General features: G+C 42.4%; 2 protein-coding genes across 2 annotated transcripts in view; one reads left to right on the top strand and one right to left on the bottom strand.

The window, feature by feature from the left end:
• Positions 1 to 7,191, top strand: part of vstm2l (V-set and transmembrane domain containing 2 like) — a 29,091-nt gene extending 21,900 nt beyond the window's left edge. The window contains exons 3-4 of the mRNA XM_048255941.1: positions 2,323 to 2,367; positions 5,774 to 7,191. Coding sequence (XP_048111898.1) covers positions 2,323 to 2,367; positions 5,774 to 6,292 — 564 coding nt within the window. The 3' untranslated portion in view covers positions 6,293 to 7,191. The remainder of the gene's footprint in view (positions 1 to 2,322; positions 2,368 to 5,773) is intronic.
• Positions 7,192 to 16,323: 9,132 nt separating this feature from the next.
• quo (quattro) overlaps positions 16,324 to 24,005 on the bottom strand; it is a 35,625-nt gene continuing 27,943 nt past the window's right edge. The window contains 10 exon segments of the mRNA XM_048254996.1: positions 16,324 to 17,499; positions 17,610 to 17,670; positions 18,009 to 18,217; positions 18,599 to 18,868; positions 19,436 to 19,552; positions 20,262 to 20,439; positions 20,838 to 21,008; positions 21,794 to 22,024; positions 22,222 to 22,308; positions 22,589 to 22,838. Coding sequence (XP_048110953.1) covers positions 17,629 to 17,670; positions 18,009 to 18,217; positions 18,599 to 18,868; positions 19,436 to 19,552; positions 20,262 to 20,439; positions 20,838 to 21,008; positions 21,794 to 22,024; positions 22,222 to 22,308; positions 22,589 to 22,838 — 1,555 coding nt within the window. The 3' untranslated portion in view covers positions 16,324 to 17,499; positions 17,610 to 17,628.

The raw sequence follows: 24,005 nt of genomic DNA, 5'->3' as shown, positions 1-24,005 counted from the left end.
CATTTGCATATTTGACCAAATATAATATAATAGTGTGATATACTGTATGCTCATTTGCCTTTGCATTTGGATTGCATTTACAGGCAAATTCCACTTTTTGCCTACTTTATTGGAATAATTTTAACTAAAATGGGGACATTTTATTTAAGACTATATATACTGATGCTCTTTGTGTTGAATGGTTCTATTTTCATATTGTAATTTATATTACACATAAAACACCTGACATTGGTATTTGGTAAAATACAAAAAAATATTATCCATGAAATTGGTATTAAAATACCATGAAATTGGACATTTTTATACAGTTTGAAGTCCATAGCGGCCACCCCTAGTCTTCAGAGTGGTACCACAAGAATTGTTTAGCCAATTCCGTTCCGTACTTTCCGTTCAACACTAGTAGGCCTACCATACAGTATGTCCACGCGTAGAACAGGAAAAATATCCTCCTTTTCCGTGTTCTCCATGGTCCAATAGCACTTCCACTGAAGCCCTGTTCGTTCAGCATGATGCGAGCTTCTGGGTACCCAGATTACTGAAGCCCCAATGAAATATCCGCCCCTGTGAAACTGTCAAGGTAACAGTTGTAGAACATGATTGCCGCAGAGGAAGCCTTGATGTATAGGCACTGTGTTTGTTAAGTATTCAATTTAGTTTTCTAATGGTGAAACTATAAATTCACAACTATTAAAAATATTTCAGTTCCTGTAATAACTTGGATTAATACTGTGTAGATAATTATGTGCAGGGGTAGCAGTGAATGTAATTTTATCTTAAACATAATTAAGCTAGACCACATATTTAGGGGAAGTTTGTGTAAGTGCACTGCAGAAGGTGATTGTGAGGACAGACGTGGACTCCTAGAAGTCCATGGAGAACTTGATGGCTCTAACAGTACTCTAACTATTCCACTAACTGTTGAACTGTGGCTATATTATGGGTAAATGTGGGTTCCTGTTTTATAAAAAAAGATGAAGAGACATGCTGTTCATGTGTGCTGCACGTACAGGTATCTGAAAGGTGAGGGGGTGAATGGATGTAATGTCAGCTGAAAAACAATTAAGCCGGAGCCCATATTGAGGTGAAGTGCCCTCGTGCTTGTCTGGGCGCACTGCTGAAGGAGACTCCGTCGAGCAGACAGACTCCGACTCCGACAGGCAGAGAGGGCTCAGCTAGTGGCCATCCCCGCGCTGTGCGGGGGTGTGTGGGCCCGGTTCATAGATCTTGACAGATGATTGGACAGGAGCCAGGGCAGCTCCATCAGTAGCTTGAAGGCCAAGTCCAAGGACTTGAACTGGATTCAGGCCCTGTGTGTGTGTGTGTGTGTGTGTGTGTGTGTGTGTGTGTGTGTGTGTGTGTGTGTGTGTGTGTGTGTCGCCCTGGGAGACCGTGCGGAGGAGAAGAGGAAGACTGGCAAACACACTGTAACTGAACCAGGTGCTCAGTTTCAAAAGAAGAAAAAACGCAATCCATTCCTTACGGTCATCCATTTCACATTTGCACAGTTGGCACCCAACACACACACACACACACACACACACACACACACACACACACACACACAGCATAATAACCCTTACCAATGATCTGGAATCTTCTAATTGCCTTTACCCATATGCTTTACATAGCCACATATTTGAGGTATGAGCCGTTTGAAGTGCTTGAAATTGGGCCCGGGGTGTGAGCAAATCCTGGGGAACAATCCCGCTCCAGATAGCCCTGGGCCAGCGGGAGTGCCCGCTTCACTCTCCGCACCCTCCGCACTCTCCGCACCCTCCTCACCCTCCGCAGCAGGCGGCGCTGGAGACTGTTTGTGCTGGCGGAGGAGTGGCGCAGAGAGGAGCGAGCAGCAAGTGCGAGTGCGGTGTTAAGTGGTGCTAAATTATGAAACACTCCGGAAACGAAATACAGTGTCATCATCGGGCCCTCCAGCGGGGAGAATATAAGACTAATTATGGCCGCCGTGCGCTTTGGCTGGGAATCTTTAAGCACAGATGAAGAAGCCTCTCCACATTACGGGGAGCTGGCAGGTTTGTCCCCAGGTAAGGAACGGAAGGTGCCCTACTGTGTTAACACAATGTAATTAGTATCAACAGAAAGAAATGGATTTAGACTATATCCTCGGAATGTATTATTAAATGCGGCCTAGCGAAATAAAAGGCTTTGTTATATTCGCCCTGTATTTATTGTGCGGCTGCTGAGCCTGCCGCTAAGCACGCTGGAAATGAACAATGGAACTTGGACTTTGACTCTCTCTCTCTCCCTCTCTCTCTCTCTGTCTCTCTCTCTCTCTCTCTCCATGTCTTTTCACATTATTCTCAGGTGGTCCCCATGGAGGAGATGGTGAAGGATGCCACTAAAATCAGTGTGAGTGTTCATTAGAGGCAGCAGAGTAATAATAACAGCTTCAAGGCTGCGGAGGATGTTATTTCAAGCATAGCCGATTAATTTGCAATGGCTCATGCAGCACTTTAAGCATTCATATTTTGAATGTTTAATGCTGAATAAATCCCATTGCTTATTACAGTTTTTGCCTATTGCTTACACACTTTTTGCAGAATTTGGCTCAAAAATCAAAACTCTACACACAGCCAAAAAAGACATAGCACTTGGAGATAAACAACTCACACCTACTGTATGACAAAATGTAACACTGCAATCAAAACTCAACAATCTTTTCTAAAAATGTAATTATTGCAACAGAACCTTGCACCATTTGAATTACTCTTTCAAATCAACAGCAACACACTGCACTCTAGAATCTTTTGGGCCAATATGATGCTGATAATGGAACTCTCTTGAAAGGGTCTATAGAACACTGCTGTCTTTGTGTTTCTATTTTTATTGTCATTTTCAGTCTCAGTCTTCTGTGAAACTCAAACAGAACATAATAGAATAGGAAAATAATAGAATAGAATAGACATAGAATCACACATCAATCAGTACTGTAAGAGAATGTACTCTAAACAGATAAACAAAATGACAAAATGTAGCAAAACAACAAAAAAGAAAAGTAAAAAAACAAAAACAATTACTTGTTTTTTTGTGTGTGTGTGTGTGTGTGTGTGTGTGTGTGTGTGTGTGTGTATGTGTGTGTGTGTGTGTGTGTGTGTGTGTGTGTGTGTGTGTGTGTATCGTGTGTGTGTGTGTGTGTGTGTGTGTGTGTGTGTGTGTGTGTGTGTGTGTGTGTGTGTGTGTGTGGGTGTGTGTGTGTGTGTGTGTGTGTGTGTGTGTGTGTGTGTGTGTGTGTGTGTGTGTGTGTGTGTGTGTGTGTGTGTGTGGTGTGTGTGTGTGTGTGTGTGTGTGTGTGTGTGTGTGTTGGTGTGTGAATAGAAGTGATTTCCCAATGATGACAGGAGATTTCACTTGACATTCAAGTGTCTAATGGAAGAAATTGTTCCACAATTGTATAGTGTTTCGCAATAAGTGTGTTGCAGAATTGCAAACAATGCAAAGCAGAAATTGTGTGTGTGTGTGGGTGTGTGTGGCGAGGGGGTGGGGAGGGGTGTTGGCGGAGGTACGGATCCTGCCTTCTGTTCAGGTCTGGCCACAAGTCCTGGTTGACACTGCAGGTGATGTCCTCTCGGGCTAGGCAGCGGGAAAAATATCACCTTGTGTGCAGCCGTGGCCCACTGGTTAGCACTCCCAACCAGTGGGCCGCGGCTGAAGTGCCCTTGAGCAAGGCACATAACCCCTCACTGCTCCCCAAGCGCCGCCATTGTAGCAGGCAGCTCACTGCGCCGGGATTAGTGTGTGCTTGTTTCACTAATTCACTGATTGGGTTAAATGCAGAGACCAAATTTCCCTCACGGGATCAAAAAAGTATATATACTTATACTTACTTATATATCCACCCTTGAACTGACCCCACCTCAATGTCTCTGCATGCCTCTTCCAGTGCTTGCAAAAGAGGCATGCAGGTATGTGGTTGGTGGTCATATATGTTTCATTTGCATACTGAAAATAATTCTGTGATCAGTTTTAGATATGGGGAGTAAAGGGGCAAATACAGAACTGTACACAGGCACTCAATGCACAAGTGCACACCTGAACAGGTGCACAATACCTACTTACCTGAAGTCTATTTGTAGTGCTAAGCCTCAGACTAATTGGTGTTCAGTTTTCTCTGTAAGTGTTTTCAGTTATGTGTGTGGGTTTTACCAATTACCAGATGTGCTTGCATTTTGAATAGAAGTGATTTCCCAATGATGACAGGAGATTTCACTTGACATTCAAGTGTCTAATGGAAGAAATTGTTCCACAATTGTATGTAGTGTTTCGCAATAAGTGTGTTGCAGAATTGCAAACAAGGCAAAGCAGAAATTGTGTTTAAGCTATGGCTACACAGTGTATTAGGTATGCTACAAGAAGTTTAGGTATTGAGGCTTTGGTCTAAGCATTCGTCTTTAGTGTGTAAGTGTAACGGAGGCAGGCTGAGCTAGCGTGAAAGTTGCTCGTGCAACTTTCCTTGAATTTCCCTTTGGGGATCATTAAAAGTATCTATCTATCTATCTATCTATCTATCTATATTTCACTAGCATCTAGTGTCAGTTCCTATATGATAATAGTCTGATTAAAGTGTAAAAATACAATACAATACAACATTAACACAACACAAATAGCATTAGTCAGAAAGAAGGCAAAAAGACAATTTGACCTTTTATGTACATCCCAAAAAAGATGGGACGCTGTGTAAAATGCAAAATAAAAGAAAGCAAAGAAAACACCAAAGATCCGCTTCAGCCCTTTCTTTCAACCCTCTCTGACAACACATCCATTTCTGAAACTGAGACATTTAATTGTTTTTATTTAAAATATCAGTTCATTTTGAATTTGATGGCAGCAAACACCTGTCAAAAAGTTGGAACAGGGGCATATTAACTATTGTGTTGCTTCTTCTCTTCTTCTCTTAACCAAAGTCCTTTTAGTCAAGTCCCTCCACTCAGCGGCCATATTGCAATGCTTTTTGAGCACTTATCAGGCATCTATTTAGGCAGAAATGCGCGTGCGCAAGGCTTCACGACACCAATCTTGCTCCAGCGGCGACATCGCAACACATATTGACTCAATGTATTTAGAACACAGCACATGATTGGCTCAATGTATTCACATGTCAACGTTTTGCTGCGGAAGGGGTGTGATGTGTGTAGACAACTACCATATTGGCGTTACAAACTAACCCCATGCATTTCTATGGAGGATATTTTGAGTGCTGTGTCTCCTCATTAGAAAGTCTCTGTCTTAACTACACTCTGTAAATATCTACTGAGGAGAACAGTTGCTGGAATTTTGAGAATGAAATGTGTCCCATTCTTGCCCGATACAGGATTTCAGCTGCTCAACAGTTAGGGGATTGTTAATTATGTTTATCATTTCATGATGCAGACAGGACATACTGTATAGTATAGTAGTAACATTAGTAACATTTAGTTAATGAATTGTTCCTCTGTTGTTTCATTATTTGCCTACAAAGGTTTGAGTACTTCGGCATATTTACTTCTGAGAGATTCTGCCTCTCTGGAATGCTCTTTTTTTACCCAATCATGGTGGCAGTTGCCTAATTAGTTGTGAAATGTTCCTGCTTGTGTTTTCTTTAGCATTAAACACATTTTCCAGCCTTGGAACATCTTGCTGGCATTAAATTCAAAATTACCCTATATTTTCCATGAAAGAGTTTCAATATTTGATATTAATTTCTGAAGCTCTCTTCTGTGGCTTTCTCGACATGACCTTTGTGATTTTGATCGTCCCCATGGCCATATGTTGTGCACAGGTGGTTAAGGTTGCCGGCAGCAACATCTCCCACAAGCTGCGCCTCTCCAACGTGAAAACATCAGACGAAGGAACCTACGAGTGCCGCGTGATCGACTTCAGCGACAGCCACATCCAGCACCACCGGGTGCGTGCCTACCTCCAGGTCCAGCCGCCCGGGGAGAGGAGGGCCCATGGCCCCCACGACAAGCAGCAGCCGCAGCACGAGGGGGACCACCAACACGCCCACCCCCACCCACACCTGCACCCAGGCAACCAGCAGCCACACCAGGGCGACCACCTGCCCCACAAAGAGAACCAGCGCTCCCACTCCGGAGAGCAGAAAGCGCGCCGCCACCAGGAAGAGCAGCGGCTCCACGCGGCGCCAGCTGGCGCCAACAGCCACCACAAGAGGCAGGAGGAAGAGGAGGAGGAGTCCAGGAAGCGGCCAGCGCACCACCACCAGGCGGAGGGCAGGGAGATGAAACGGCGCTCGGTGGAAGGAGCCAGCGATTGCACTACTGATGGCTGTGGACATTAGAGATCTGTCGAGGGCCGTGCCGGAGAGGAGGAGAGGGGCAGGGAAGCGTTAGGAGGAGAGACAGACAGAGAGAGGGAGAGAGAGAGAGATCAAAGGAGAGGAGCGAGAGGCTAGGAAAGTAGAGGGAGGATGAAGACATAGTGCATGTACAAAATTCGCCATCTGAATGTCCATCATTTATTATCTGGACAGACATGGACAAATTTCACAGTTCTGTTTTGTCTTTTTGTTTGTTTACAGGATCAATGTACTTAACTCTGTAAACTGTCGATCCTGTGTTTGTCTGCAGACACAATGTTTTGACCATGACTCTTTTGGGTTTGTGTAAGCACTGAAGCCTGTTACATATCTGGCTCGATTTTAACTCATCTTTTATGTCAATTTCCTGCTTTCTGTGTATTACCTGACTCTGAGGTTAGGGTCAGGCTGGACATAAATGTGTGTGTGTGTGTGTGTGTGTGTGTATGCTTGTGTGTGTGTGTGTGTGTGCGTGCGTGCATGCGCGTGTGCGTCATGTGTGCGTGTGTGTGTGTGTGTGTGTGCGTTTGTACATTTATGTCATAACAGCATAGTGAAAATGAAGATGCGAGAAAGTCTTCATGTGTACAGTAACATTACGTGCTTTGAGATGCCACCAAATTTTCATATGGGCTTTTACATGAAGTTATGCCAAAAAACGCTGCAGTATTTTGATGTTCTCTGCTTTCTAATAGTTGAACAACACCAGGACTTCTTACAATATGCCCTGTACATTTACTCTGTTTTAACTTTAGTTGGCTTTGATGTTTTTGAGATGGATGTTAAAACCAATGGTGTAACCTGGAAAAAAAACTCTACTGTGTTTTACTGAGTTTCAAAGTATGCCTTCACTAAATTAAATGAGTTCCATTTAAACTCCACCGAGTCTGCATGAAACTTATTTCCATTTTGGGTTCTAGTCATTAATTCGGTGATAATTGAATTACCTGAGGTGTTTTGAACGGAAGACTCAAGCTATCTGACCATATCTAGGCCAAATCGAAATGGGAGATAAATTAGCATTAAAATGCCAACCTGGATGAGATGTGATTTTCAGTATTTTCCTCTACGGAAGTCATTTGGCACGGAAAGGCACAATATAATTTTCATATCTAGTACACCCATAACTTCTCTGAATGCGTGGTGTGTGGGCAATTAAAATATTGTACTGGAAACGATCGATTACATAATTGCATAGTTCCCATTTCAATTTAAAGTAAGCATACTGCATTCACATACGAATACATACATCATGTTAACACAGGCCAACACTCCTGTAGTGAGCCAAGATTGGAAGCGCTGGTTTTGCCCGTTCTTTCCAACACGGTGTCTTCTCAGTATGCTGAAACCCAGCCACAGGGGTTTCATCTGATGCAGGTGTTCCCGGCATGCCAGAGATCTTGCACAGTGTAACAAATCGTCTGCACTGGAGAAGCCTCAGAGCTTGTTAGCAGACATCTCCCCACAGCTCTGTCTCCCCCGAAGAGCATGACAGCTTCAGATGGCTGGGGTTGTGTTGGCGCACATGCTCCACAATCCAGGCTTTATTTGCAGTCTCGGGATTTGCAGATAAATGCGTTCAAAAACAAGCGAGTTCTGAAGGTCATTTTGAGATGATTTTTCATTATTATTATTGGAGCTGTTGTTACAGGTGAGATGTTTACAATGCTGCTTTGAATTGAAAATAATGTGTGTGAGTGTGTGTGCGCACGCGTGTGTGTCTGTGTGTGTGTGTGTGTGTGTGCATGTAGATAGATAGATAGATAGATAGATAGATACTTTATTGATCCCCAGGGGAAATTCAAGAAACATGTATGGATTATCATGTCAGGGAAACATTCTGGAAGGAGACTAAATGGAATGCCTTTCTGCCATCTACAGCAGCCCATATGAACTGCAGCTGGTTTGGAACAGCCATCCTAATGCTTGTCTCCTTCCTTACATGTCCTATAGGGGTCAGTATAGTACCATTCTGGCCTTTCCCTCGTGACCACAACTCGTCCTTTTATTATTAGCCGCCATTGCTCAAGCATCGAAGATGATTTGAGTCACTGTATGTTTGCATGTGGAGGACATGACGGACTGATTTTGATAGATAGATAGATAGATAGATAGATAGACTTTACTTTACTTTATTGATCCTCAAGGGGAAATTCAAGAAACATGTATGATAGCTCGGCTTGCAACATGCATCAAAAGAACAAGTGATACGCTCACTCATACTAATGAGTATTTGCTCATTAGTATTCCGGGATATTTTATACTTTGTGTGTTACCAGTCTACTCTACGCCCACTGCTTCCTGGTGACAAATAAAGTGCTTTTAATTAAATTGATTTTAATTTTCTCAATGCAATATCTACCTATCTACCTAAAGTGTGTACATAAGGCTAGTTACAATTGCTGTTTTCCTGTCTTGAGGTATGGACATGAGTGGCTGGTCGTAAGGGTTTGATGTGCAAACAGGCCCGAATCTAGGCTGCTCAGATTGGGGGGGCAAATAGAAATTTGGGGTGGGCACATGAATACCGCCCCCCCGCCCCCGCTCAGTTTCACCTACAAATGCCTTAATTACTTTTCACCTTAAAACCCGTATCTAATAGCAAACATGACATATTACATAGAACTGTTAATCATAGACCTGATTTTAATATTTACAGATATCTAGGATATATTTAATATTTATTTTCTATGTGGCCTGTTATGAAATCATGTATTGAACAATTAAGGCACAGTTCAGCTTTAAGAAACTCAAATAGTTACCATTGCAGGCTTAGCATTTTGTCATCATTAAGGCTACTTTGACAAACTCTTAGTCAGCTGATTTTAATATTTACAGATATCTAGGCGATATTTGTAACATTTATTTTGTATTTGGCCTGTTATGAAATCATGTATTGGACAATTTAAACACACTGTGAAACCTGAAGCCCAAAGTTGGAGACATGCATTTAGACATTGCTGCAAATGTAAAACCGGATTACTCTGGAATGGCTAACTGTACAGGGGAATGCTTTACACCTTTTTATTCGGTAAGGTCTGCTGTTTCTTCTAATATATGGTTTGTCATGTGTTCGGGAAAAATTCGTGAAGTATTCCAACAAGATGAATGGGTAGGGAGATGGGCGCAGAATGTAACATGATAAATTAAAGTTACTTTTCTCGCGAACCGTTTACCACAACTTGCGGCCAACATCGTTTAAAAGCTGAGAAAAAGCTCTTTCGTGTGATGTGATACCAGTAATATCTTTGTGAAGAGTAGGCTATCGGAGTATAGGCTATTTCAGCAAAGAATGGGTGAATTTGGACGCACTTTCTTTCTTGCCATGCGCTGTCACATTCTCCACTGCGTAAAAGACATAGGCTAAATTAATTTGCGTTGTGAATGCTAAGCTTAATCAGGCCATAGGCTAAATAAAAATCGCTAGTCGGATGCAAAGCAGAATATAGAAAGAAATGGGCACCAAGGCCACAGTGGCCTGTGAACCTCCGATTTTCAAAGGGACATCACGGCCAATGCAAGGGGCAACGACGTGGCCGCCGTAAAATTCCCACCCTGCTTATAACACAGTTAAGGAATGACCAATGTTCATTGTTCAATGTTCAACTAACTGGCTAGATCACCTTAGAAAGCTAACATGCACATTAGCTAAAAACAAACCTTATTCAAACGAGAATAATACAAAAAACGTCTTTATTTAAACCAGCAAGAAGAATCTATATTACATCTAGTAGCCTATAACCTTTATGGAAATATAGCTAAGCCCTCTCTACTGAAGTATGAAACAGCAAGTGATGCACTCAGTGTGGAACGGTAGGGGAATGCATCGCTGCTGCTCCGGTAGCTTATTTATACTATCCAACCAGCAAATCAGCACCCTCGAAATTCAGACGGGACGAATTAGAAAAGTGTGATTGGCAGATTCATAGCTGTCAATTAAAATTGACCAATTAGGTGGGGCAGAAGAAATATTTGGAGGGGCATTGCCCCTCCCAGCCCTATTCTAGATCCGGCCATGTGTGCAAAACACCTAACAACAAAACATCAGGGACACCAACCTCTCCTCCACATGGGTCCACTTCCATTTATGGAGGAGATAGAGCAGTACGTTGCCAATGGTTTTGCTTTCACTTTTGGAAATCCATTTGATCCATCACTCACACACACACACACACACATACACACACACACATACCTTCACCTGAGATGTTCAGGTACATGCTACCACCTCACATCCCTGGAGTCAGAGCAGCTGTATGAGAGAAGTCTGCTCCTCTAAGCATTCCTGTTAGCCACGAGTCTGTATCTAATGAGGGTGAGTGTCAGTCACTCCGCTGCATAAACAAACTGACCACCTGTCTGGCAGACACACAGACCTTTTTCTTATTAAATGTCTGACTACACCATTCAAAGATTGACTAGACCATTAGTGGAATGACCAAGCAGTGTTATGCTGTAAAGTTCTGGCTTTAACAATAAACATATATGTTACATTCACAGTGCATTAGAATCCCTGGATTAACAATAAACATATTTGTTACACTCACAGTGCATTAGAATCCCTGGCTTAACAATACAAGGATACAAGGATACAAGGAAGTTTATTGTCACATGCATATAGTTACTGGAAGTAAGAAATGCAGTGAAATTATGTCTGGTGTCAGCCTATTTGTGCATTAATGGGGGTAAAAAGTGCAGTAGAAGAGGGGTTTAGTAGATTAAGTGGCAAGGGCTGCATAAAAAAGGTGGGGGAGGATTGGGATTGGGTGGGGGGCACCAACAAGGAGCACCCAAGAGCAATAAACATATTTGTTACATTCACAGTGCATTAGAATCCCTGGCTTAACAATAAACATATTTGTTACATTCACAGTGCATTGGAATCCCTGGAAGTCTGAGTAGCAGTGCATGGAGAGCAGAAATCGTATTCTCACTTATCTCATTTACCTGCAACATTTACCTCTCAGCATAATGGCTGACAGAACATCAGTGACAATACCTTGTTTTCTTTCCCTCACTGGTGAGGTAAGAGGCAAAATTGTAATGTTAGGAAATAGTAGGTGAGGATATTCGTAAAATAACAATATTCATTAAAGGAGAATTCAGGCAATTTTTCACATAGATCTGTTTCTCGAGGTCACCGAGTAGGCTACTGATGTTAAAACGGTGCTACCTAGCTCGAGTTGCTGCAGCCAGGCAGCCACAGTGCTACACTCTGGGGGCATAAACATAATCATGTATGAATACTGTATGTATGAAGGTATTTTTTAAAATCATATCAAAACTCTGTTAGGTACATACAGGTATACTATATGGCATAATTATAGTAATGCTACCAGTCATGGTTTGGTATGCAAAAACTTGTCACCAAGAAACAGTAAGTAAAATGTATATTACAAATATTTCTGACTGATGATTGTCAATTGAGGATAATAATAATGTGCAAAATTAATAAAATAGCAGCTTGACTGTATGTTCTGCTCTGCATGGCATTCCTAAATTCTGTATCTGTCCAGTATTTTAGAGCTGCACAGTTGAGCTCATGCAAAGACCATATGTTTTTTACCACCGTTATAAATGAGCTGCCATTTCCCTTGTTTCTGAGTATCCATAATATCCAACTCACACAGGGGCTGGGATTAGTGGCTACTTTAGATGACCCCCACTGACACAATGCATTGAGCACTACTCACATAAAATAAGCAGCGCACCATTCAATTCAGGTGCCCACAATCCCCCAGTACATTCACAGCACTTGTGATATTTTGTGGTCTCATGTACAATTGTCATTAAATGAAAGGGCATATCCAAAATGGCATTGTAATGTGAGGCCAAGCTTCAAGATGGGCCTTGTCCAGTGGTCTATGAAATGGACCTGCTTGCGCGGGCATTCCAACCGTCGACCAAGCCACTCGGAGAGATACAGCAAGAGTGGTCGGCCACGCAGCGCAGAGCACAGGTCAGCTTTTACTGTAAGTGCGTGAGAGTTTTACACAAGACTGAGCTGACAGAAAACATTAGGACTATATTTAGACTATTTACTGTGTGATCAGGCATAGACAGGTTAGTTGTTGGTTCGTCCTGTTTGTCCTCTGTGTGTGTGTGTGTGTGTGAGCTCACAAAAACACTGGTCCAAAATAGCTTCTTTGCATGGTCATCCATCATTTGAAACATGATGATTGTACACAAGTGCATGATTAAGAAAAGAAAAGAGATAATGCGATAAAAGGAGTTTTAAAAGCAGATGAATCATAGTTCAAGAACATTTTAGAACAATAACTCAGTAGCTGTTGACTTTTATCTCAAGCCCATGTATTTCCATACCATAATAATATAAATGAAACTGTATGGGCTATGCAAACCTTCTCTAGCCGAGATGTGTGTATGTGACAAATATGAAGGAAAACATGTAAGTAATGTGTTCATCTGTTGCTTACTTAAGGGATGAAAAAGAACATAATTTTCCTAGAATTAGAGCATGTTTTCAAGCTACACACACCTACTAATATGGATCTAAATGCAAAAGCATTATGTTACTTTGTTTTATGAAATGATACTTATGAATAACCTGACTCTCGCCAGATGGATTTCGTTCCGCTTAGCTCCACTCATCCATCTGGGATCGATCCATTGGAGTGGTGCTTCAGAAGGCTGGGCCTTATTAAAAAATCCTTGCATAAGATTGGATAAGACACTTGTCTGTCATCTATTGATGTGCTACTTCAACCACTCACATCGAAGCCAACCCGTGATGCTGAGAACAGTCTCACAGTCTATGAAATTCCCGCCCTGCGTCCTGATTGGCTCTACCATACAATCTCGTGCCGAAATCACTCTCAACGGAACCGATCCCAGACAGAATGAAATTCATCTGTCGAGAGTCAGGTTAACTTATGAATGCTTATTTTAGAATCACATTGGTTGGACATTGCTCTTTTATTGTGTGAGCTTGAACCATCAGACGTCTACTGAGCATGACAGCCCATAAGGACCTGGCCTTTTCAGCTCCGTGTAAATTCCATGAGAGCTTTCTAAGTGGTTGAACTCTCTCACCTTTAGAAGAAAAATAAACAGGCTCCTGAAAGTCATTCCAGTTGATCTCTGTGGAAGGACTGAGTCATGCATAATCGATAGGAGAGCGTCTAGAAAGGTGGAGGTGGGGGTGAATGGGGCTGGGCGTTTGGTGGTCATCAGCCTATGCCATTCCCCGCTGTAATATCGTTCACATCCAACACCACATCACCTTCCCAGTGGCAGGTATGCCTCTGTCAGCAGACCTCTGTCACACGAGGGAACACCTGTCGCTCTGAATTATGGGTCTAATTCTGCCGCGGAAGTGGCCGCCAGTTCGCCACTGTGTCTGCGGGTCTGCCCATTCCGTGTGAGTTAAAGGGCTCGAGTGTGTCAGGGGCCTGTCACACGGAGACTAGTCTCTTTATTTCACTCGACGGTTTTCCTTCCCCCTGTGTCTCGACGGAGGCTCAGACGTTTAAAAAAACCACAGTGACCTCAGTGCAACCTTTCACTTCTGTCGAGCCCAGCACGCCTTGTATTGTCTGCATGAGAATGCCCTAAGGATGATGTGATTGCAAGGCATTCACAAACTCATCGTTTGAAGCCGTTGGTGAATGCTTTGCCAAGGCAATTACATGTCTTTTTAATTTCAGACACTATCAAACAGGGACATTAACTTAATACTCTTTGCGAAAGAGAATTATTTCAAAAGCATAAGACATTAAACATTCATATCTAATCATACACATCCATTGCTGAGCAGAACATTACTAATGATTTTGTGGTGTCTTCTAGGCTCTTTTAATATGATTTCGAATAAGGTCTTTATAATAACTGTCCAAAGCGAAAGCAAAGTTGTTGAGTAATGTGACCTCATGTCGGCTATTAAAATGTGCACAGAATGCACTTTACACTCTGACTTTGTCATCAACTTAATGACTTAATAGCATGACTAAGGGCTAGTCACCTTTACTGCTGCTGCTGCTGACAGAAACCCAAATCTCACTGGCACAGATACAGATACTTGACTGGTAGGCCTACTCTGAAAAATCTTGAAATAATGACACAGCACTCAAAGAATCTCCCATAGAAATGTATGGAGTTAGTTCATAACGCAAACATGGCCGTCGACTACACATATTCCGCCCATTCCGCCAAAAGTTGGCATGTGAATACATAGTGCCAATCATGTGTTATGTTGTGAATACATTGTGCCAATCATATGTTGTGTAGTGTAGGGATTTGCCTAAAAGGACTTTGGTTAGACCGCCTATAGTTTAGCCTGATGAGCAAGACCCACATCAAGATGTAGGGCCTGGGAACTTACCATTGGCACTGCTCAATCTGAGGGGCGGGATAAACAGTTGTCTTTCAAATGTCCTCTTCACGCAATAGGATAGCACTACAACTCATGAGCCCCATGCATTTTCCCACCAGCGGAGCTAGTTGGCTAGTTGTTCAAACTTTTGCCAATTTAAAAAAAGCTCAACTCTAGTCACAATTGAAAGACTGCTGTTCGCCAGCAGCAGCATCCATCTTCTTTGTTTTCAAGTAGGAGGAAATTCATGTGGAACCGTCACCGACTCTATACACGATGTGATTGGCCTGATAGAAGTTTAATTTCTCCAGCTCACAAGCCAATGGAGAGTTGCTAGACTACCCTGGCTGCAAATTACATTTGCTGCTGCTAGGGTGCGTCTAGATTTCTAGGCTACCTATAGCTAGCCTATAGCTAAAAATGTAAATCATTGACTTAAACTCATCCTAAATATAAATATAGCCTATTTGAGTTACTGGTGCTCAAATCAATGTGTTTAATTGAGTGAGAATTAATTAAGTGTTTAATGTTGATTGAGTAAATAATTAAAGTTTTAAGATAATTAGTTTCCTCAAATGTTTTGAGCTAGTTTGACTGTTCAGGTTTACAGTGTTCATCCCTATTCTAACACAAAACAAATATTTAGAAAAGCACAAAACTGTGAGGCAGGACTTCCTTTCAGGTTTAGGTAATGCAAAATGCAAGGAAAATATATGTGTCACAAAGAGACAACCACTCACAGGCAGGACTGGGTTGAAGCACACAAGTCACAAGTCTATGTATGGACTAAACAGGCTGGAATACAACCAAGGGAAACTCTAACTACTAAACATTCATTAGTACGCTGTGTGATTAATAAGGCCTACAGTGCAGAAGCTATGGACAGGATTTTACCCAAAGGAAAAGGGGAGGTGAGACAACATGGCCAAGTAAGAACATGCATGAACACTGCCCACTGAGGCTCAGAGAGACCAGTTTAATCAGCAAGGGTGGAAGGCAGGAGGACAGTGTTTTTTTGAATCTCTTAAGTATGATTTGATTATTTTATCAGTACTCTGGGGCATGGCTTTTCTGTGTGGCTTTCTTTTTGAATATAGGGTGTATAATTCATCCTTGAGCATGATGACCACAATGAACCACAGTAAAGAGAAATGACAACCCAGAATTTGTGTTGTAATATCATATAGGCACAACCTTTTTGCATGGGATGCACCCACTGGGTAGGTGTGGTGCAGTTGTGTACTGTGTGCACACCTGATCTGTACCTGATGACATTTGGCAAGACTAAAGAAAATGTTATTGCTTTGGTTAAACACAAAATCATATCTGATCTTAAATCAATCATCTGTGTGGTATGTTCATGACAGCACAAAAGTGCAGTTCACAGATAAACAAAATGAAGTCATGAAACATGTTAGCATGTCATCTGTCATTTTCATTACTTAGTCACTGACACCACCAGTTACCGGATAACCTCATATTTCCTGACAGAGAGCCAGAAATCCGTGCATAAATTTGCATTGAATCTGTGCTCCAGGCATCCATCTTGCAGGCCCTGTGGCGTGCCTGAGCCCCGTGCTGTGGCAAGTGTGGGGAGATGTGAGATTTGAGCAGGCGTCAGGACTCACAGCTGGGGTCTGTGTCTCCAGAGTCATCAGAATAAGACAGACTGGATCACCGCAAGAGTCTCAAAGCCACTTTATTTAACAAAGCAGATGTTACTGAAAACAGTCGCCTGCATAGCATTCTTATGCTAACTTAACAATGGTCCTGAAGAACATCCTTTGAATGCACAGACAAGGAAAATAAAATGAATAAATACAATAGACATCATTAAAAACAACATGATAAAAGTTAACAGCACCTTATGTGGAGGAAAAAATACAGAATCTCTTCCCCAAAATGAATAGTGTTCTTCCCCTACATCAGATAATTCTGATTGGATTCTTAACAAGAAGCATGGGAGCTATTTGAGTGCATATACATATAGGTTTATGACTGTTACCGGTTACCTTATGCAGTTTAGGAGTTACATTTAATTGTCTACTAACATAGCAATCTAGATACTGTTTTCATAACATATCACAGTAGATGTGCCTAGATTAGTACATCACATTTTCTTACATGGCCATGAATGTAGTTAATGTGAGACTGGCACAGCCAGGCATTTCTGCATGAAGTGTGTGTGTGTGTGTGTGTGTTAAGTGTTTATGACAACAGAGAAAAAACGGTCTGACAATTTAAAAATTAATGCAAAATGACTCAAAATTATACAATGCCAGAATATTTCTCCCCACTGATGAATGTAGATATAAAATTTAATGTAATGTAAAATATTGAGACCTTACACAGCAAAACCAACACATATATATGTACACATACACACACACACATACATACACACATATAGACATAATATTAGTCAGTCCAGCACTAAATTAAGCTTAGATGTCCACAGGAAGTCCCAAGTATAAACAATTCATTCATATTTATGGCATAATAACAACATTGTGAACAATTTCTGAAATTGCCTTGCAATATGTGAGCAGACCTGAAATATGTGAAATAACCTGCAGTACATTTCAATACGCTTCCTGTGCATTGTTCTTATCTTTTCTGTCGTCAGTATGAGGCCCTCAGGCATATGCTTGATGAAAAGCTCCATGAGAGGAGAGATTGCTATAATAAACACACACATAAGCACAAGTTGGTAGCAGCCACTGTCTGGCCTCGTATGTCTTTGGCAGTGGCAAAAAGATTTTCCCCCGTTGAGAAATAATCTGTCCCCTTTTCACAGCACCTGCTACAAGAGTTTCATTCGGGCGTTCACCTGGGCTGCTTCCGATGTGGAATGTGTCTGTGGAAACCAACAGTTTAAATGAACGAAAAATAACTCACTCACTAAATACAAAGACACACATGATAACCGATTGGTTATTTTAGTATTACATGTGAATCTCTTCTTACCTTGATACATGCCTGCAAGTTACACTTCAGTGGATTTGCCTGTAATGTTCACTTCTTTGACCTGCATACAAAACAGTAGAATCAGTATCATTCAGATTACTGTTAAATATTGAAAATATTTTGGTAATTTGAATTAATTATATTATATTATATGCATATTATATTGTATTTAGGGATGTCAAACGATTAAAAACTAAATAATCAGACAATTTTCATATTAATGATGAAACTTATGGATATTGAAATGTAACACCAACAAGGAATTAAAATGCTATTGTTTAATTTTGATCTGATTTATTCTCCCTATGAGTTCCACTGGTTGTATTAGGGTGTTAACTCTCCCTGTGATTTGGGCTGCTTGTAATTCAGTTGTTCAGTGTGTTGAGTTCCCTGCCATACCTTACTGAGTGGTTGATCCCTTGTGTGGCTGGCGGGTGTGGAGGGGAGGGCGGGCTGGTCTGTCCCCTTCTGCACTGCCGAGGCCTTGGTGCGCTTGTCAGGTCCCTCAGAGGAAGACTCCTCCACCTCTCCACCAATCACAGACAGGCAGCTGCGTCCGGAGCTGCTGAAGCCGCTCACACTCTCCCCTGATGACTCAGAGCTGTCCACTGCACCACAGGTGAACAGAGATGACTGGCAGGTTAGCCCATAGTGTTCCCATTGATAGCCTATATTTCCCTCTCGGGAGTAATTAAATGTCTGTCTGTCTTAACTTGTTTGTCTGCAGCCCATAATGCATTCAGTATTTCCTGCACATGAACTTTTCTTACCTCAATTCTTAAACATACACACATATTGTGTAAATGGCAGTTTGAAATAAGACCAAATCACCACTAGTTTCATTCTTTTACAGCACCGTATCATTACAGTGGACAGGTTTACGGAACATGTCCAATCACAGGACACATCCAATGGACATTGTGCCACAATACAGTCATTTTTTTGCAACCTCTCAGGATGTGACACAGATGAAGACGAGAGCTTCTCACCCAGAATATGATGGTTCCTCTGCTCCTGGTCCAGGTCATCCTCCTCCAGCACCCCAGGAGGGGACAGAGAGAGACCAGCGAGGCCCACCACTGGCGGACTGCTGATGGGGCAGAGGTAGCCCCCAACAGGGGACATGGACCCTCGACCAGAGGAGGACGAGGAGGAGGACGAGTGACTGCCGGAGGATGAGGTTCTTCTGACGGAGTTGGGTCTGAGGGCGGGGAACCTTCCCTGAGAGCAAGGCAACCCAGGGCCAGCAGCTTTGCATTCTGGGAGGACAGAGGCAGGTTAAGATTCAAGTATCCTATAAGCCAGTCATGCACTGAGCCCCAACAAATGATACAAGTAGAAATTCATGCAGAATATTATTTAGATGAATACATATGTTAAACCTAAGTAGTAGTACTGCGGTGTGAAAAATGTCAATGTATTTGTGGGCATTTTCTGTTGTGCTGTGTTCTATTGTTCTGTTGTGCTGTGTTCTGTTGTTCTGTGTTCTGTTGTTCTGTTGTCCTGTGTTCTGTTGTTATGTTGTGCTGTGTTCTGTTGTGCTGTGTTCTGTTGTGCTGTGTTCTGTTGTTCTGTTGTTCTGTGTTCTGTTGTGCTGTTGTGCTGTGTTCTGTTGTTCTGTTGTGCTGTGTTCTGTTGTTTTGTTGTTCTGTTGTGCTGTGTTCTGTTGTGCTGTGTTCTTTTGTTCTGTTGTGCTGTTGTGCTGTGTTCTGTTGTTCTGTTGTGCTGTGTTCTGTTGTTCTGTTGTTCTGTTGTTCTGTGTTCTGCTGTGCTGTGTTCTGTTGTGCTGTGTTCTGTGTTCTGTTGTTCTGTTGTGTTTTCTGCACCTCTTCCAGCGAGGGCACAGTTGATGGCCCGGTTACTGATGGCCGCTTCGCTGGGCTGAATGTCCATGAAAGGCTTGTAACCGATGCCCATGAACACCCTCTCTTGCATTCGGATTTCTGTGCAAACATAAAATGAATAAATGTCTTCAGCTTTTAAAATCATGTGAAAAGAGCCAGTATTTCCCAAAGGCATTGTGCTGCAACCGTACACATATTATGCTAAATGACATGAGACAGTGTTTGAAATCATTTTTTGACAGTCACAACACAATACTGAAAAACAATCTGCTTTCTGTTAAAAGATAAATGAACGATATCAATGTTGTGTTGTGCTCATCATTTATATTATGTAAAAAGCCTGGTCTGTATCTCCCTAAGGCATTATTGTGGCATAGCTATTAAAAACTAAGAGATAGAAAATCCTAGCCTCCTGCTCATATAAAGATGATTACAACACAACAATGCAATGTTACTCTAGTAGAAGTACCAGCAGACTGGAAATAAACTGTTTTAACCCTCAATTATGCACCTTATCAGACAGAGGTAGATCAGTGATTGTGAGAGTAATGAATGAGTGAATGTTGTAGCATCCATCTTGGAGAACTTCCTCTTGGCACAACTTGTAAAGCTTTCATTCCTGATATGAATGTAGGCATTATTGTGCCATAACCATTAAAATGAAGAGACAGAGTGGTCAAACTCCGAGTCTCTTTCACATTTAAAGATGATCATTGCAATGTAATGAAAGGGACTGGTATTGACCAGACTCAACGGCAGGTTCAGGAATCAAACCTGGGCCAACCAATTGTGAGCCAGACTCCCTCACCTCGGTTGTGGATAGCCTGCTCCCAGAGGATGCGCTCCAAGTCCCTGGTCCAGCCCTCCTTCAGTTCCACGCTGGCCGCCTGAAGGATATATGTCTCCTGGGACTTCCTCCTCCGGAACCAGATCTCAAAACAAAGGCCGCTGTCCCCACAGTTGTGGGTCATGCCTATATCTGATGTCTGATTCAGCCAGGAGAAATGAAAACACTTATAAGAGGAATGATAAATTCATCAGCTGAGTTCTATGGTGTTCATACTTATAATGGTGTTATAACTTGTATAGTATCTATAACAGACACATAATGTATGTCTTCATACAGTATGCATTGTTAAAATTACTTTAAGCAGGCTTGTGCAAAATTCCAGAATTGAATTGAAACTGGCTCTTAAATTCCAATTCAATTCTTAAATTTCACTTGCATTTCAACTGAAGTAGCAAACAGGAAGCAGAATTGCAATTCGAATTGTGCACAACCCTGACTTTAAGGTCTCCTCTGGCACTGTAGTTTGAATGTTGTTTCTCACTTGTAAGTCATTTTGGTGTAATTGTATATGTGATGGATAATTAGTGTCTGTACCTTGAAGGACTGTTTGTAAATGTAGACGTCGTTTCCGACCTCTGTTTTCTTGGTCTTACTGAAGAGAATGAGGTCCTGGAAGAGGAAGATGTGGCGGTAACACTTCTTCTTCCGGAAGGAGATCAGGAACTCATCCTGCCGTATCAGCTGACCCTGCTCCTTCAGATTGACCTGTGACAGTCACAGGGACAGCACACACAGGGAATGGCATATGAGAGCGCAGACTGACTCCCAGTCCAGCATTTTAAAGTGAGGCTTGTGGCAGGCAGCTTTTAATCCAAAGTAAAATGTGGTTACACAATTGTAAGGGGCATGAGAGGAACAGTAATACAAAATTCATGGAAAAATCATCTAAAATTCATGGCCAAGAAGTTAAACATCAGTAGTTTTCTCTGGCTGACTGCTAAGAACTGACTGCAGCACTGCATCATAAGAGGCAAGGCATGGGGCTGATGAGCTGAAATGTTTCCATCCATGAATGATGGGAAACATCACAGTAGTTTTATCAACCATGAGATCTAATCACCAAAAGAAACTGATTTATTTAAAACTCTTTGTTTTAGCTAAAGGTCTAACTGATTGAATTGTAAGCAAATGAATGTCTTTTTTGCAGGCTGCGGTTGCGGTTGCGTGCCCTTGCCTTGACCTGTGTGCACGGCTGAGGAGGCGTGAGCTCCCATCCCTCACCTCCAGCCCCGGCAGCCCTCAGCTGTTCATCACAGCAGCACGCACTGATGCAGAGCTACAGCACAACAAGATGAATGTTTGCTGTCAAGTCCCCTCATCTCCTAGTCTTGCCCTTCTCTCACTAACTACTCTCTCTCTTTCCCCCTCTTTCTCTCTCTCTCCATACATCTCTCTATCCCTTTCTCTCTCTCTCTCTCTCTCTCCATCCATCCCCCGCTCTCTCCCTCCCTCTCCCCATTTCTCCCCAATTTCTCTGTGTCCAGGCTTACATCACAGTCTTGGATGTCGTCCATGGCCAGGAGGTTGTTGCCATGGCGAAGATGGAACTGGATGACCTCGAGCGCAGCCTGGACCTCGGCGCGCTCCTGACCCCGGGCGGGTCCGGCGCCGCACTCGCGCACCACGTCCTGCAGGAGCAGGCTGTACTTGCTGATGCGCTGCACCGGCTTCAGCAGATACGACGACAGGTCCATCTTATCTCCCAGCTCCAGCTGCTTCTGCTGCGGGGGGGTCAAAAAAACGCCGAGCGCCGTGCCGCGCCGGCCGCAAGGCAGCACTGTCAGTCATTTGGCCCCACTCAGGAGGTCTCCGGAGGGAACAGGGGCCGCTTGAAATATCTTATTTTTGACACGTCCTATCTTGTTTTCCTGCCAAAGGCTGAATTTTTCTTTTCACATAAATCTGTCAAAGTTCTCACCTTGAAGAATTGGCCGTGGTGCTTCAGAAGATTGTCTGAGCGTGGTTTGTTCTTGCTGTACAGCGCGTAGAGGCTGAAGTTTTCTTTCTGCACAGAAAGAGATGACAGGAATTAAAAGCCCAGTTCTGATAAAAACCTGAAACATCCTGAACAGAGATAAGCTATAGTAACAGTTATTTACAGTGTGCAGCTATTCTTTTGACTCATGCTGAAAACAATTAAAACAAATTCATTGCTACCTCGGCCTTCCACGTCCACATCTACAGCACCAAACTGTCCCTATCACAGAGTGCCAGTATCACTAGAGTGACCGAATCTCTAATGTCAGTAAATGCTGGGGGGCTGGCCAGTGGTGGCAGGTACCCACGTGTTTGAGGAAGCAGCGTCCGACGAGGAAGGGCTCGCGCAGGCACAGCTCAAGCTCCTGCAGGAAGTGGTGCTGGTGGAAGTCGCGCAGCTTCTCCAGGTTGCCGAAGATGGAGCCGCGCTGGCCACGGAGGTCCTGGGGCACGTCGGCGCGCTCCAGCTGGGGGAAGTAGTGCTCCGTCACGTAGGCCAGCGCCCGCACGTACTCCCGCTCTGTCAGCAGCAGCTCCTCCATGATGCGCTGCAGCTTTCTGTTTGGTGTGGCCGCCAGGAAACACAACCCACCAAACTCAGTCAATGCACAGAAACAACTCACCAACACTAACAATGCACAGAAACAACTCACCAACACTAACAACACTCATGTAAAGAGCCATTCACACCAAGAATGATAACTATAACCATAACTATAATGATAACTATAACCATAATGATAAAACTGTCCACACTGTCCAACAATAAGCAAAGTCACTTCTTGTGAATGGCCCTTAAGACAGGGGGTTTCAACCCATTTTGACCCAGGGAGCACCATTTTCACTAACAAGCAAACTGAAGACCCCTGTTGTGTTGTAAGTAGGGCTGTCAAAATAACTGATTAATTTTGATTAATTAATTTGAGAAAAAATAACTGATTAAAAAAATTAGTGCAGATTAATCGATTCCGTATGACCTTTGACCCGAGCCGTTCTAGTCAGTAAAATTTAGACTGTAAAATGAAGGAGAGAGAAGAGAACGTGCTGCCTGGATCATTGATTGGAACATTTACTTTTTAAACAACGGCCTGATGGTGTTGATAAAAATAAAGTGCAATGTCTGCAGCAAGGAATTTGCATATCACTGGAGTTCATCAACTCTATAGTCGCACATCAATGCAAAGAAATAAGTGTTGACATTGAGAGGAGTGTTTATTTTCATTGTGTCCCCTAGGTTATATCTGTGGCCTGAAATGCCTTGTATGTGAAAAAAAAAACTTCTTCCCGAAGCACTTTTGAATTTATTTCCTCAGCGTATTAGGTCATATCATAGATTATTATGGCCATTATTTGAACAGTGAAAATAATAATAAAAGAGTTTTTGAACTTTAATGTCACTAATGCTGATTATTCAATGATTCATTTTAATTTAAATATTTAAAATACTTTCACAGCAAAAATTATATATGCGATTAATTTAGATTAATTAATCACAGAGTATGTAATTTTTTTTTTTTTTATCGATTGACAGCCCTAGTTGCAAGGTAAAAAACTTATTTCTCACAGTAAAGCTGCATTACTGAATGCATGGTCACGGAAATAAAATAAAGTGGTTAAGTAATATCCTCAGAAATGACCTTGAGCAAAACAGAAGTCTGTAAACGACACAAATGATGGCGCTGCCATATTTATATTGTTCTCATCTGTATCGCCAGGCAGAAGAAA

Source organism: Alosa alosa, chromosome 10 (genome assembly GCF_017589495.1).
Source record: "Alosa alosa isolate M-15738 ecotype Scorff River chromosome 10, AALO_Geno_1.1, whole genome shotgun sequence".
NCBI lineage: Eukaryota > Metazoa > Chordata > Actinopteri > Clupeiformes > Clupeidae > Alosa > Alosa alosa.
The sequence above is the reverse complement of the archived record's forward strand: the minus strand, read 5'-3'. Positions and strand labels throughout refer to the sequence as shown.